This window comes from Salvelinus namaycush, chromosome 5 (assembly GCF_016432855.1).
Source record: "Salvelinus namaycush isolate Seneca chromosome 5, SaNama_1.0, whole genome shotgun sequence".
In the NCBI taxonomy this organism is placed as follows: domain Eukaryota; kingdom Metazoa; phylum Chordata; class Actinopteri; order Salmoniformes; family Salmonidae; genus Salvelinus; species Salvelinus namaycush.
This window is the reverse complement of record NC_052311.1, coordinates 46,407,247-46,422,055: the sequence shown is the minus strand read 5'-3', so window position 1 is coordinate 46,422,055 and position 14,809 is coordinate 46,407,247. Positions and strand designations below refer to the sequence as shown.

Here is a 14,809-nt window from a genome sequence, read left to right as displayed (position 1 = left end):
TCTGACGTGCTGTTCCTTCTTTTTCCGTAGTTATTTCTGTATTGTTTTAGTTATTCACCATACTGAAGGCATAGACTCAGGTTTTCTGGGTCTCTATGTTTTTGGTTGGATAGGTTTCTCAATTTCTTTCTTAGGTTTTTGCATTCTTCATCAAACCGTTTTTTCATTGTTGTTAATTTTCTTAGGTTTTCTGCTTGAAATGTTTCGATTTCTCTCTCTGTCTCTCTCCCTGTGTTATTAATGCTGAATGGTGGCGGGCATGTGCAGTCTAGCAGGTGTTGTCATGCTCTGTCGTCATATGTCCAACGTCCACCCCATCAACCCCTCTCGACTGTGTAGTATTCGAATTGACAAGACCCTGACTCTGCACATCCAACTGTCCAGTGGTGAGACACCACAGACACCCCTTTAGCTTCTCATCTTCGATGTGGTACCCTTCACCCCCCTACCAAGGTCAAAGAGGCAGCCTGTATGCACATCGCACGCTCTAAGAGAGTGACAGAGATGACAGGGGTTGTGATGGTGTGTATACATGAGTGAGTGTGTCTCTGTGTGTTGATAACTGACTCAGTTTCTGTGTGTTTCGGTGTGTACTTATACACATGGCTGTGGGTGAGTGTGACTGAGTAAGTCTGGGCTGTGTGTGTTGACCTGGTTAACACCGTGTGCAGTGAGGGAGGGTAAAGGCAGGGTGATACAGGTTTTAGAATGAAGGTGCCAATTGAGCTGTAAAAATGTGAATTGATTGGGGAATAGGGAATAGCAGGCCTCTGGTGTGTAACCTTCACCATGTTGTTTTCAGGTTTCAGCTTATGCATACATAATTTGTGTGTGTGTGTGTATGTGTGTGTGTGTGTGTGTGTGTGTGTGTGTGTGTGTGTGTGTGTGTGTGTGTGTGTGTGTGTGTGTGTGTGTGTGTGTGTGTGTGTGTGTGTGTGTGTGTGTGTGTGTGTCTACGTACACTACCGTTCAAAAGTTTGGGGTCACTTAGAAATGTCCTTGTTTTTGAAAGAAAAGCACATTTTTTTGTCCATTAAAATAACAGCAAATTGATCAGAAATACAGTGTAGACATTGTTAATGTTGTAAATGACCATTGTAGCTGGAAACTGAAGATTTTCTATGGAATATCTACATAGGTGTACAGAGGCCCATTATCAGCAACCATCACGCCTGTGTTCCAATGGCACGTTGTGTTAGCTAATCCAAGTTTATCATTTTAAAAGGCTAATTGATCATTATAAAACCCTTTTGCAATTATGTTAGTACAGCTGAAAATTGTTGTTCTGATCAAAGAAGCAATAAAACTGGCCTTCTTTAGACTAGTTGAGTATCTGGAGCATCAGCATTTGTGGCTTCGATTACAGGCTCAAAATGGCCAGAAACAAAGACCTTTCTTCTGAAACTCGTCAGTCTATTCTTGTTCTGAGAAATGAAGGCTATTCCATGCGAGAAATTGCCAAGAAACTGAAGATCTTGTACAACGCTGCGTACTACTCCATTTACAGAACAGCGCAAACTGGCTCTAACCAGAATAGAAAGAGGAGTGGGAGGCCCCGGTGCACAACTGAGCAAGAGGACAAGTACATTAGAGTGTCTAGTTTGAGAAACAGACGCCTCACAAGTCCTCAACTGGTAGCTTCATTAAATAGTACCCGCAAAACACCAGTCTCAACGTCAACAGTGAAGAGGCTACCTTCGGGATGCTGGCCTTCTAGGCAGAGTGCCTCTGTCCAGTGTCTGTGTTCTTTTGCCCATCTTAATCTTTTCTTTTTATTGGCTAGTCTGAGATATGGCATTTTCTTTGCAACTCTGCCTAGAAGGCCAGCATCCCGGAGTCGCCTCTTCACTGTTGACGTTGAGACTGGTGTTTGCGGGTACAACAACTGAGGACGCATAGTAATATAACCTACTGTGCAGTGTGGCACGTGCACAAAGGATGGTATAGGTTACAGTATATCCAAGGTTGTTTCATAGAAATAACCTTAAAGAGCGGCTTAACTCACCGATTCTGCATCTGATTTTCTGCTGGTCATTAAGAAAAACGAGATTGTCCCTCTTGAGTCACGGTACAAACAACATAGCCACTACCACTTCCTCAAAATAGTCTGAATTATTATTGGATAAATAAGGAGGCGCTGCGTAATGTGCAGGTCTGTCTCACTGCCTGGATGTTCTGCTGCCACATTGGCTAGAGCGCAATCAACACAGCTATTTTTCTGTGCATGACAATTCTCCCTAGGATTTACAATCCCGTGTTAGTGGGCAAGTGGGCATGATTGTAATCCAAACCCAACCCTCATGTAAGTTCTGATGATCTCACTTACACAAATCTCACAAAAGAAAACAGTGTTTTGGAATATATTGACTTTATGACCAAAATTATTCTACTTGACTAATATCGATGCCACATATGCAGTTTTCAACCAAATACATTTTGCGTTCAGTTGCCCTTTAACAAACACCTACAGCTGGTGACTTTTCCTAGGCCTTGGTTATACAGTACATTGGACACAATGACTAATGTCTCCCCTCCCCCATGCAGTGAGAGGGACAGTCACAGTGAGTGGTAGTGATGCTGATACAGCCAGTGTGTTCTTCCTTCCTGGGTTTCTTGGCCAGTCTAGATAGCACAGCAGCAAGCAGCACGCTAATGTGATTATGGCTTTTAGCGGAGGATTTTCATGGACATTCTCCATCCCTCTCCCTCCTTCAAGGCGCCATTAGTTCTCACTGTGCGATGGCCTGTCCTTGCTGGTGACTGACACACTTAAAGCAAATGCGCACATACTGGACACACACACACACACACTGTACAGGTGCACACACACAATAACTGTCTCGAAAGGATCATGAAGAATTGTGGATCTTCAGACACACAAACACACACTCATATTCAACTTATTAGTATTCATCTGCTTAGACTTTGTACAAATTTCAGTACTTTGGAAAAATAAATCTCTCAATTTCCCATTGCCATTGACCATCATTTCAACGCATAATTAGGTTCACCTTTTTTTTGCTATTTGTTTATGAGACCGTGACGCGAATCAGAATGCCTGCACCTTTTCATTACGCTGTGCAATCAAGCCATGATTCCACCAAGAGCCCGTGTTTAAATTAAAAGCGTGAGCAATTGGCCTTCAGATGCTGCACTGCTTACAACTGTCACGTTTCCGACCTCTCTCTGCCTGGAATTACACTTGCCAAGCTTAGCGCGTATTGTCTTAGCGCACCTCTTTGCATTAATCAGACAAACCTCCGGGTGCTTCTAAACTCCTGACTGCACAGCGTTTCTTCGCATAAGTCGCTGTTTATTAAACCTTAGAGGCAAGACGGCGGCGGCAGCAGCAGCAGCATAGAGATATTATGGACACGTTAGGAAAGAGATAGAGGAGATTGGTTGAAGATCTAGCAAGGACTCAGACAGGGTTTTGTCCAGAAGGGATACAGGTTTTGTCAAAATGGACTTTTCGTAGCAGGTTTAGGAGAACTTACGCAGCAGGTTAGGAGAATTAACGTTGCAGGTTAGGAGAATTAGGTTAAGGTTAGGGTTAGCTAAAATGCAAAACCCAAAACACTTTTGAGGTCAAATTTAGACATGACCCTCAGACAGTGAGGGTGTCCTAATATGGGCACCGTAAGGGTGGACTGGATGTGCATGCTGGCATTTGGCAGAGTTTGGAGCGACAGAGCTGGTGTTATGCTGAGTTTCTTTCTCTCTCTCGGAGGACCTGATACCTAGGACCATGCCTCAGGACTACCTGGCCTGATGACTCCTTGCTGTCCCCAGTCCACCTAGCTGTGCTGCTGCTCCAGTTTCAACTGTTCTGCCTGCGGCTATGGAACCCTGACCTGTTCACCGGACGTGCTACCTGTCCCAGACCTGCTGTTTTCAACTCTCTAGAGACAGCAGGAGTGGTAGAGATACTCTGAATGATTGGCTATGAAAAGCCAACTGACATTTAATCCTGAGGTGCTGACCTGTTGCACCCTCGACAACCACTGTGATTATTATTATTTGACCCTGCTGGTCATCTATGAACATTTGAACATCTTGGCCATGTTCTGTTATAATCTCCACCCGGCACAGCCAGAAGAGGACTAGCCACCCATCATAGCCTGGTTCCTCTCTAGGTTTCTTCCTAGGTTCTGGCCTTTCTAGGGAGTTTTTCCTAGCCACGTTGCTTCTACACCTGCATTGCTTGCTGTTTGGGGTTTTAGGCTGGGTTTCTGTACAGCACTTTGTGACATCAGCTGATGTAAGAAGTGCTTTATAAATACATTTGATTTGACTTGAGTATAGACCTGCCTCAGTATGTCACTGCTAAGATAGCACTGTATGGCTGCTGTTATCTTTGTTTGCGGAGTCAGTTGCAAATTTACAAAATACAATTCAGGGGAGGGAAGCTTCAAGACTACTGTAGCCTAGTCATTTTGAAAATATAAGCGCTTTAGGGCTGGGTGTTATATAGAATTAATTTCATGAATTGGAATTTATGTTTTAAGACGGTATTCCAAATGTCTGTATCACAAGAATCAAATTATTATTATTATATATTTTTTTTTTATGTCCACTTGTTCTCATGTTGTCTTTTTGGTCTCATCTCCTTCGCTCCTTCTATCCTGTGTGCAATTGATCATTTACACACACGCGCACTCACACGCGCACACGCACACACACACAACAACAACAACAACAACAACAACAATGAGAGATCAATTCTTCCTCTCTGACAAAATCAGTTTCAACTGAGAAGGGTGCAATTGCGTACAGCAAATATGCTAACGAGTGCAAATGAAAAAAGAAAACATGTCCAGCTCATAAAGTTATACATATATAGGTAGGAGCTACCGAATGGCATTTTTGGTGAGTTTGGACATTTACAAGCGAATGTGAACGAGAGATATTGTGTAAATGAACAGTACTGGCTCTGGAGCAGCATACACACGGTGTCTGTGAGGACTCTGGAGTCGCTAGGGCAACCTGCCTGCCTGCTCTGCTCGAGAAGTAGACTGGCCGAGAACGGAGAGGAGAAAAAATGCAAGGAAATTTAAAAATAGCAGTGGCAGTTGTACAGATAACTCATCCAAAGGGCTTTGACTTCTCGAACACAGCAGAAAGCCAACACAATATGATTCCTCGTCACTTTATTAATTCAGCTACTTACTTAGATAACTAGCAAGTTAAACTTAGGGATCGTGTTAATACAGAATTATTTGTTTTTCATACAGCAAAAAAATATAAAATGCATAAGAAATATCTTGCTGAGTTTTATAAACGCAGATTTAAAATGCTTCTTATTGTAATTTCTGCTCGGAATCAGACTCATTTTGTGCCTCAGTTGCACTTCGCAAATTCGATTAGAATTCATAAACGGGCATTCTATCAGCAGACAGTGTTCTGACTGACGTTTAGCTACTTTTCTCTGGTACTTTTCTAGGTGTAGCTAGCCTACTTTTCTCTGGTACTTTTCTAGGTGTAGCTAGCCTACTTTTCTCTGGTACTTTTCTAGGTGTAGCTAGCCTACTTTTCTCTGGTACTTTTCTAGGTGTAGCTAGCCTACTTTTCTCTGGTACTTTTCTAGGTGTAGCTAGCCTACTTTTCTCTGGTACTTTTCTAGGTGTAGCTAGCCTACTTTTCTCTGGTACTTTTCTAGGTGTAGCTAGCCTACTTTTCTCCAGTAAAATGCAAGATTAACTTGAAGAAAAACATTAGGAAATGTAGCTGGCTACATTCTTTATATGATATACAGACATATGATTGCCATGCATAGTTTTTGCAAAAAATACATGTGCTTTTCCTTGTAAGCTCATTTAGCCTACTTGTGTGGCTGCCAGTCAAATAGCATTGCACTTCTGTTGTCATGTAATGAAAATTAGGTTATTATCTGACGAAGATGTTGCACTAATATATTTTCGGTGAAGAAAAACTGTAGTTGCAAGTCCCTGATCACTCTTTATGTTCATTGATAAGCAAAGAGAACACGGTTGACTTTCAATATAAAACGTGACCTCTGTCAATACACAGCTGGACTCACCTGCTCCCACTTCCTCCAGTTGTGCTATTTACAAACAAACATGTGATTGTCTCATCTGTTCGGGAGAACTATGGTACGCTTCATAATGTAAAATAATGTGACAGCTGAAATGAAGAACGCAATCTGCTTTATCTTCTAACATATTGCACAAGTTGACTTAAAAAGTAGATACACATATTCAAATGTATAGAGAAACAACAAATAAATAGTTTCAACGTTATTGGCGGTATTGAAAAACCATCCTGTGACTATTTCCAAATAAATACCTGTGTATACGGTATATATACGGTATACCGCGCAAGTCTAATTCCTGCATCTGCAGGAACACCTCTTTATTCTTCTATTGGTACATTGTTTTGCTAGGACTCCGGTACACAGCAGGCTGGATAGGTAGCTAGCTAGCTAACGATAGCTAGGACACAGGTAGACAGTGTCCTTCGCTCCCACCTGTCAGGCACTGATTTCCCACAGCTCTGTTAACGACAGCAAGGGCAGGTCTTCAGCAAGTGGGTAGCGAAGGACACTGTGTGCTAGCTATTTAGCTAGGAGGACTCCAGTACACAACGGGCGGGAAGTGGGGGCGACACCGGTAGCTAGCTAGCTAGGACATCGGTAGACCCCTCTTGACCCACATTTTAATCGCATAGACAATCAGGGGAAATCCAGAACATCAAAAGTGTCACACAAGCATGAAGATGGCGTGCTCGATTGCAGGAACCCATGGGAATGCCCCGAATTGCTGGCTGCAATCACACACTATTGTTTCAACGCTGTATTTGCATTTGAGGGTTGGTCGAACAGAATCGGTCATATGGACACCGAAACACATTGAGACATTATTTTACTGTAGTAGAGGAGAAATTAACCTTTCTATTGATGCCCTTTTTAGGTCTCAACTCCTCAAATTGCGTGCAGAGCGGACACTTCTAAAACGGGAGTATCAATGAACATTGATTCTGGAAAATAAAGGCTCAGTCTGTCGCACGTGGCATTGCGATACCATGTACCACTAATAACATTTTAGCCAAAGACTGTTATACTAGCTGTCTAGTCTGTGTTTTATAATTGTGCAAAAAGCATCAAACACCATTACATAAGGAATTGGAAACTCGTTCCCATTCTGAGAAATAGGTTAGGCCACTTGATTTCAACATCTGAACAAAGTAAGGCTAGCATGCTATTCAAACAGTTGGAGACGGACAGAACGATGTGTTCATAACCATTCAACTGTTCTACCTTGGTATCTAGCAAATAGATCCAAGTTGGCTAAAGATCAGCTGGCTACTCACTAGCACGTGGGCTCGTGCTTGAGATATTGTTTATGAGACCTGTGTTCATTTTCTATAAAGTTAGTCATTATTAGTGAATGTGTATAATGCATGGTTCTGGTTAAATTTGTAACAAAAAGGGCATTTTCATAGACAGACGATGCCCCACACGTATCAACCCCAGTTTTTCATTTTGTTTAATTCCTGTGGTAGTGTGTGTTCGCGTGCGCTTGTGTGACTGTCTTGGTGTGTGTGCGTGTGTCTATTTGTAGGCAGGGTGAGCCTCACTGTACGCATCCCTCCTGTTGCCGTTGGTGTCCCTTCATTTCACGCTCTGATGCCCCTGCGTGAATCCTCCTCTTCCCCCGGCTCATTATCAACACTGTTCAATGAGACACCCACACATGGGGTGGGGGGGGGGGGAGAAACCAAATCATTATTCAAATAATACAGGGGGTCAGTGCATAATCTACAACACCTTTGTTTGTATATTTCTGACTTTCCCGTCACAAATAACTAAGTAAACCGCCAAACACATCCAGCCTGACCTGGATCAATGAGGTACTCAGCACCATGGCGGCTGAGATGCCAACCAGGGGATTTGGGGATTGAGAATGCGAATGGACCGTCTGTTGTTGTTATAACGGCATTATGCTCACCCTCCTCCCTCTCTTCTCTCATTTTCCTTGGCAGGGCCAAGTGTGCACGGAGCCGAATTCGGCCACCTGCCCGACAACATTACAGTGCTGGAAGGAGAGAGCATCATTCTGAGGTAACACTTTGATCCTACACCTGCACCTACTAATTACATGTTGAAATTGTTTTTTTTTTCTCCTGTCATCATGCTGACTTAATTGCCAATTCACTGTCATAAAAACCTCATGAGGTATACCCCAACTAGGTTGAAAAATGTTCCTCAGAAAAACTGCCATTTTGTCAATATCCTGGACTTTGAGGCCTTCATAAAAGCTTACTGTCTATCAACATTTTAACTATTTAACCCGCTGTCAGGTGTCATTCCAAATCTGGTCACCATCACTGTCATCTCATATTGCCTAGCCCTAGAACCATAGACCACCACAGGCTCCTGTAGTTGATATATGATGCCCTTTCATACTTACAGGCTCATCTATTCATTGCATGGGCGATTAAAGGTAATATCACTGGCCTATTCACTGGAGGCTATGTGATCTACCTCACAGAGATTTTTTTTTACCCTGGCCACATCAATTAAACATAAGCACTCAGGCTTATCCTCTCCTGGCCTGGTCCCCAGCTGAAGCTTGTAAGGACATCTAGTGGTGAAGGACAGTACTGTAGTCATACTGTCACAAAAACATTTCTAGTTCAGAAACGGCGAAAATTACATTCCAAACTCAAAATAATATTTGTATTCATATATACGTATAGACTGAGTGTACAAAACATTAGGAACATCTGCTCTTTCCATGACTGACTGACCAGGTGAAAGCTATGATCCCTTATTGATGTCACTTGTTAAATCTGCTTCAATCAGAGTAGATGAAGGGGAGGAGACAGGTTAAAGAAGGATTTTTAAGCCTTGAGACAATTGAGACATGGATTGTGTATGTGTGCCAATCAGAGGGTGAATGGGCAAAACCGAATATTTAAATGCCTTTGAACGGGTTATGGTAGTAGGTGCCAGGCGCACTGGTTTGATTGAGTGTGTCAAGAATTGCAACGCTGCTGGGTTTTTCACGCTAAACTATTTCCCATGTGTATCAAGAATGGTATCACCCAAAGGACATCCAGCCAACTGTACACAACTGCGGGAAGCATTGGACTCAACATGGGCCAGCATCCCTGTGGAACGCTTTCGACACCTTGTAGAATCCATCCCCCGACAAATTGAGGCTGTTCTGAGCGCAAAAGGGTGGGCACCTCAATTTTAGAAAGGTGTCCCTAATGTTTTGTACACTCAGTGTATATTACCAGGGTAGTTACATTGAGATAAAATCTGGTTTTCAAGAAAGTCTTGTGAGGAAATAGTATATTAAAGAAAATAAAGTAGTCAAAGGAGTGGGCGAGTTTGTTTTGCATTACCCGGTGCCTGGGGTACATGCAGGTGGAGATTTCACTTGGAATGAACTTGCCCAGTCTAAACTGCTTGAGGTTATATCAGACAGTTCTGAAAAACTATTACTAATCTACTCTAGACCTTTTCAAATGTTAAAACAATAACATGTTCTGTTTGCACGCACAACCAAGAGATTCCCCACACACTGGTTGAATCAACATTGTTTCCACTTCATTTAAATGAAATTACACTTAACCAACGTGGAATAGATGTTAAATTGACGTCTGCCCAGTGGGATCCTGCACTGCAGCGCGCCATTATTGACTAGCTAGCTAGTTAATTGACTACAGTAGCTAGCACAAAATTAAAAGTTTAACCAAAAAACAGAACAAATTAGTTGTATAAACACATTGACTTCTTGCTACCAGATCAACAAAACAAAATCATCAAGCAACATTTATTTCCTGTTTATTATCCATTTGCTCTGGTGGTGTTAGCTACATTTGACTAGCACAGCAAATAACCACAGAGCTAGCGCGATGTGAAGGTAGAGAAAGATCCACTTACCTTGTTAGCCAGCTGGATAAATACATTTCTCTCACAACAGCCAACAATATAACTAAACTAAATGTAGCTAGTCTACAAGTCCAATGTTTGACGGCCACATTGTTTACATCAAAAGTTAGGTAGCAGCAGTAATTACCACTATCAGCCCCTCTCTCCCCCCTCACCAATATGTCTCTCCTAGCTCTTTATCTGCTTCCTCCAAACACAACTATATTTTACCCAGGTGTATTGCCCACGTAGTTTCAATTAAGAAACATACTGGATTTTTTATGAACCGTTACCTTGTGCTTGGTATGTATTATCAACCTCACATTACGAGACCTAGCTAGTGGTTTGTTTACACAACTATAATACAAATGCATATAATTACAACAGGATGATCAAAATGTAATTTGAAATGAATTCAAATTAACCTTCAAATATTCCTTTCTGCACTCCCTCATGATAGTGATATTTGCGACCTGACCAAATTCCCACAGAAATTTGAGTTATAGATCTGTCATTCGCTTTGAAAGCAAGTCTAAGAAGCGGTATATCTAGTCTATGTGCGCTATTTCTATGCTTGCTTAGTCGTTTTTGCATCTTTTGCTTTTGGTTTTGTACACTAACTTCAAAAAGCTGAAAATACAATATTTTTGGTTATTTCAAATATATTTCATAGCGGTTTAGATGGTATAATGATTCTCTATACTGCTTGTTTTGTCACATAAACTGAAATTAGGCAAACTATTAGAATCTTAGCAACCAGAAAACAGCGGAGTAATTTCAGCATATTGCAACTTTAAGGCCTACCTTCATTACAAGGGTAGGGCTTGCACTAATCCATTTCATGAAGCATGTACAGTAGCTGTAAAAGTCAAATCTGGTATCCATCAACATGGTTAGCCTCATTAATTGTCTAATGAAAAAGACGGTAACACTTAATCTTAAGGGCTCCACATTACATATGTAATTACACGGTAACAAGTATTCTAAACAATTGAAATAATTTATAGTTACACTGTATTTTAACAACATGTAACTGGTGGTAATTGCAGTCTGTAATTACAGGGGTGTAACAACGAATGCTTGTTACTATGCTTGTTTCAAATTTCAAAGTTTCCGATAACATCCCAACTCACCATATTTCAGTGTTAGTGAATTGAAAACCGACCACCTCAGTGACCCAACTCTGCAATAAAGGGCTCTAGAGTCTGATGCCCAGTACCAATAGCAAAAACGGATTAAAAAACGGTTCACATAAAGAAAAGATTAATAGATCAAGCTAACGTTTGAGTCAGTGTTGTAGTACTCGAGACGGTCTCGAGACCTCATTTTGAGTGTCTCGGTCTTGTCTCATTGTCGGAAAGATTTGTACTCGGTCTTGACTCGGTCTCGGACAGTGAGGACTCTTAATTTCTTCCTGAAACCAGCCGAGACCAGCAGAGTGAAAAACTCAGAATTATCGGCTTCCATTCAGTAAGCGAACAAAACCGCTTTGCCAGGCCAAATATATATACTCCTTTTTTAGAACATTAATACCTGAACAGTCTTTATATCTATAGTGCATTCGTAAAGTATTAAGAACCATTGACTTTTTTCACATTTTGTTACGTTACAGCCCTATTCTTATTTTTTCTCATCAATTTGGACACAATACCCCAAAATGACATAGCAAACACAGGTTTTTAGACATTTTAGCAAATGTATTAAAAAAAATACGTAAATGTCACATTTACATAAGTATTCAGACCCTTTACTCAGTATTTTGTAAAGGCACCTTTGGCAGTGATTACAGCCTTGAGTCTTCTTGGGTATGACGCTACAAACTTGGTATACATGCATTTGGGGAGTTTCTCTCATTCTTCTCTGCAAATCCTCTCAAGCTCTGTCAGGTTGGATGGGGAGCGTCGCTGCACAGCTATTTTCAGGTCTCTCCAGAGAAGTTCGATCTGGTTCTAGAGAAGCTTGTTTCTCATGGTCTGAGAGTCTTTAGGTGCCTTTTGGCAAACTCCAAGAAGGCTGTCATGTGCCTTTTTACTGACGAGTAGCTTCCATCTGGCCACTCTACCATAAAGATCTGATTGGTAGAGTGCTGCAGAGATGGTTGTCCTTCTGGAAGGTTCTCCCATCTCCACAGAGGAACTCTGGAGCTCTGTCAGAGTGACCATCGGGTTCTTGGTCACCTCCCTGACCAAGGCCCTTCTCCCCTGATTGCTCAGTTTGGCTGGGCGGCCAGCTCTAGGAAGAGTCTTGGTGGTTCCAAACTTCTTCCATTTAGGAATGATGGAGGCCGCTGTGTTCTTGGGGACCTTCAATGCTGCCGACATTTTTTGGCACCCTTCTCCAGATTTGTGCCTCGACACAATCCTGTCTCAGAGCTCTATGAGCAATTCCTTCGACCTCGTGGCTTGGTGTTTGCTTTGACATGCACTGTCAACTGTGAGATCTTAAATAGACAGGTGGGTATTTATATAGCCCATCTTACATCAGCTGATATCTCAAAGTGCTGTACAGAAACCCAGCCTAAAACCCCAAACAGCAAGCAATGCAGGTGTAGAAGCAGTATACTCACTCCTTACTCCCCACTGATGCGTATCAAATTAGTGCAGTGGAGGTATACGACTTATCAATTATGTAGTACAATAGTGAAATCATGCACAAAGTAGCCTACACAATCGCAAAGCATGTGAAGTATATTCACATGTGCTGAACATGTGCAGGCAGCCAGAGTACACAGCTCTCAACTGTTTTTGACTCTGTGGAGCAGCTCACAGAAGAATGTCATCGGAAGCGGGTAGGGTAGGTAGGAAAGCCGTTTCAACGTTTGATATCTACCAGTAAATGCTAACTAAGGCAACAAGGGGTATGCAAACTAGGTATTGAAAGATTTGGTCCAAAGTCTTGGTTAGTAGGCAATGTGTTCCACTCACCAGATGATGATCATTTGAAACAACCTTTTCCAGCAATCAATGACCAAAAGTGCCCTCTTTGGCCTTATTCATATTTTTCATAATTTCATAATTAATAAAGATTATTTAATTTAAAAAAGACGAAAATCCTGTGTTTCTATGTCAAACGGTTGTGTTATATTTCAGTCGTCTGTGATGTATATAAAGTGCAATATTGGGATGCTAACAAACAAAAAAATATCTGACATGGTACAGGTGTCTTTTTTTAAGCCCATAACCTTGTGTGTGAGGTGTATACTTTTGTTTGAAGGTAGATTTGTTTAAGACTACCAAGAATCACTCTGTGTGACCCTGATTTAGCCCACTGCAGTAAAAAGTTAACTTGTTGTTGAAAGTTATTCTTGAAAAGGGAGAAGCTAACAAATTAGCAACAACTTCCTACTTGATAACATTTGCTGCAGCCGCTGCAAACTAGCCTACAACAAAAGATAGCTAACTAGTCTGTGGGAAAACTACTGTTAGTTATTGCGCAGTGACCTGTTGGCCTTTGAGAAGGCAGAAATCTTTTTATTTTTTCGTAAAATCGGTCCCACCCGGTCTCAAGTCTAAATGTGATTGGTTGATTGCACTGTCACTCCGAAATGTTGCCCTAATCCAGTTGAATGGCAGATGCCTTCTGTCTAGCTTTTGATGGCCTAGCCAATGGTTGACTTAGCTAGCTTGATTTCCACAGAGACCACAAAAAAAATCCTGATTGGATCTTTTTTTCTCTTCAGTGTTAACCCTTTCCAACAAAAACTTTAATCAGAACATAATTGAAAAATCACACACAGAACGAGCAGTATGGCTGGTGGAATTGTCATGCTGGAGGGTCATGTAAGGATGAGTCTGCAGGAAGGGTACAATATGAGGGAGAAGGATGTCTTCCCTGTAACGCACAGCGTTGAGATTGCCTGCAATGACAACAAGCACAATCCGATGATGCTGTGACACACCGCCCCAGACCATGACGGACCCTCGACCTCAAAATCGATCCCGATCCAGAGTACAGGCCTCGTTGTAACGCTCATTCCTTCGATGATAAACGCAAATCCGACCATCACCCCTGGTGAGACAAAACGGCGACTCGTCAGTGAAGAGCACTTTTTGCCAGCCCTGTCTGGTCCAGCGACGGTGGGTTTGTGCCCATAGGCGACGTTGTTGCCTATGGGCAACAGGCCTACACGCCCTCAGTCCAGCCTCTCTCAGCCTATTGCGGACAGTCTGAGCACTGATGGAGGGATTGTGCGTTCCTGGTGTAACTCGGGCAGTTGTTGTTGCCATCCTGTACCTGTCCCGCAGGTGTGTTGTTTGGATGTTCCGATCCTGTGCAGGTGTTACACATGGTCTGCCACTGCGAGGACGATCAGCTGTCTCCCTGTAGTGCTGTCTTAGGCGTCTCACAGTACGGACATTGCAATTTATTGCACTGGCCACATCTGCAGTCCTCATGCCTCCTTGCAGCATGCCTAAGGCACGTTCACGCAGATGAGCAGGGACCCTGGGCATCTTTCTTTTGGTGTTTTTCAGAGTCAGTAGAAAGGCCTCTTTAGTGTCCTAAGTTTTCACAACTGTGACCTTAATTGCCTACCATCTGTAAGCTGTTAGTGTCTTCACAACTGTTCCACATGTGCATGGTCATTAATTGTGGGTTATTGAACAAGCATGGGAAACAGTGTTTAAACCCTTTACAAGTGACTATGCTTAAATAATAACAGAAACTAGCAGCGGCGTAAAAGAGGGGGTGGGGGGGTGGGCAATGCAAATAGTCTGGGTAACCATTTGATTAGATGTTCAGGAGTCTTATGGCTTGGGCTAGATGCTGATTAGAAGCCTCTTGTACCTAGACTTGGCGCTCCGGTACCTCCTTGCTGTACGGTAGCAGAGAGAACAGTCTATGACTAGGGTGGCTGGAGTCTTTGACAATTTTTAGGGCCTCTGACACTGCCTGGTATAGAGGTCCTGG

General features: G+C 42.3%; 1 protein-coding gene across 1 annotated transcript in view; it reads left to right on the top strand.

The window, feature by feature from the left end:
- The first annotated feature begins 298 nt into the window (after positions 1-298).
- iglon5 (IgLON family member 5) overlaps positions 299-14,809 on the top strand; it is a 45,769-nt gene continuing 31,258 nt past the window's right edge. Inside the window, exons 1-2 of the mRNA XM_038992670.1 lie at positions 299-386; positions 8,002-8,080. Of these exons, the coding sequence (XP_038848598.1) occupies positions 299-386; positions 8,002-8,080 (167 nt within the window). The remainder of the gene's footprint in view (positions 387-8,001; positions 8,081-14,809) is intronic.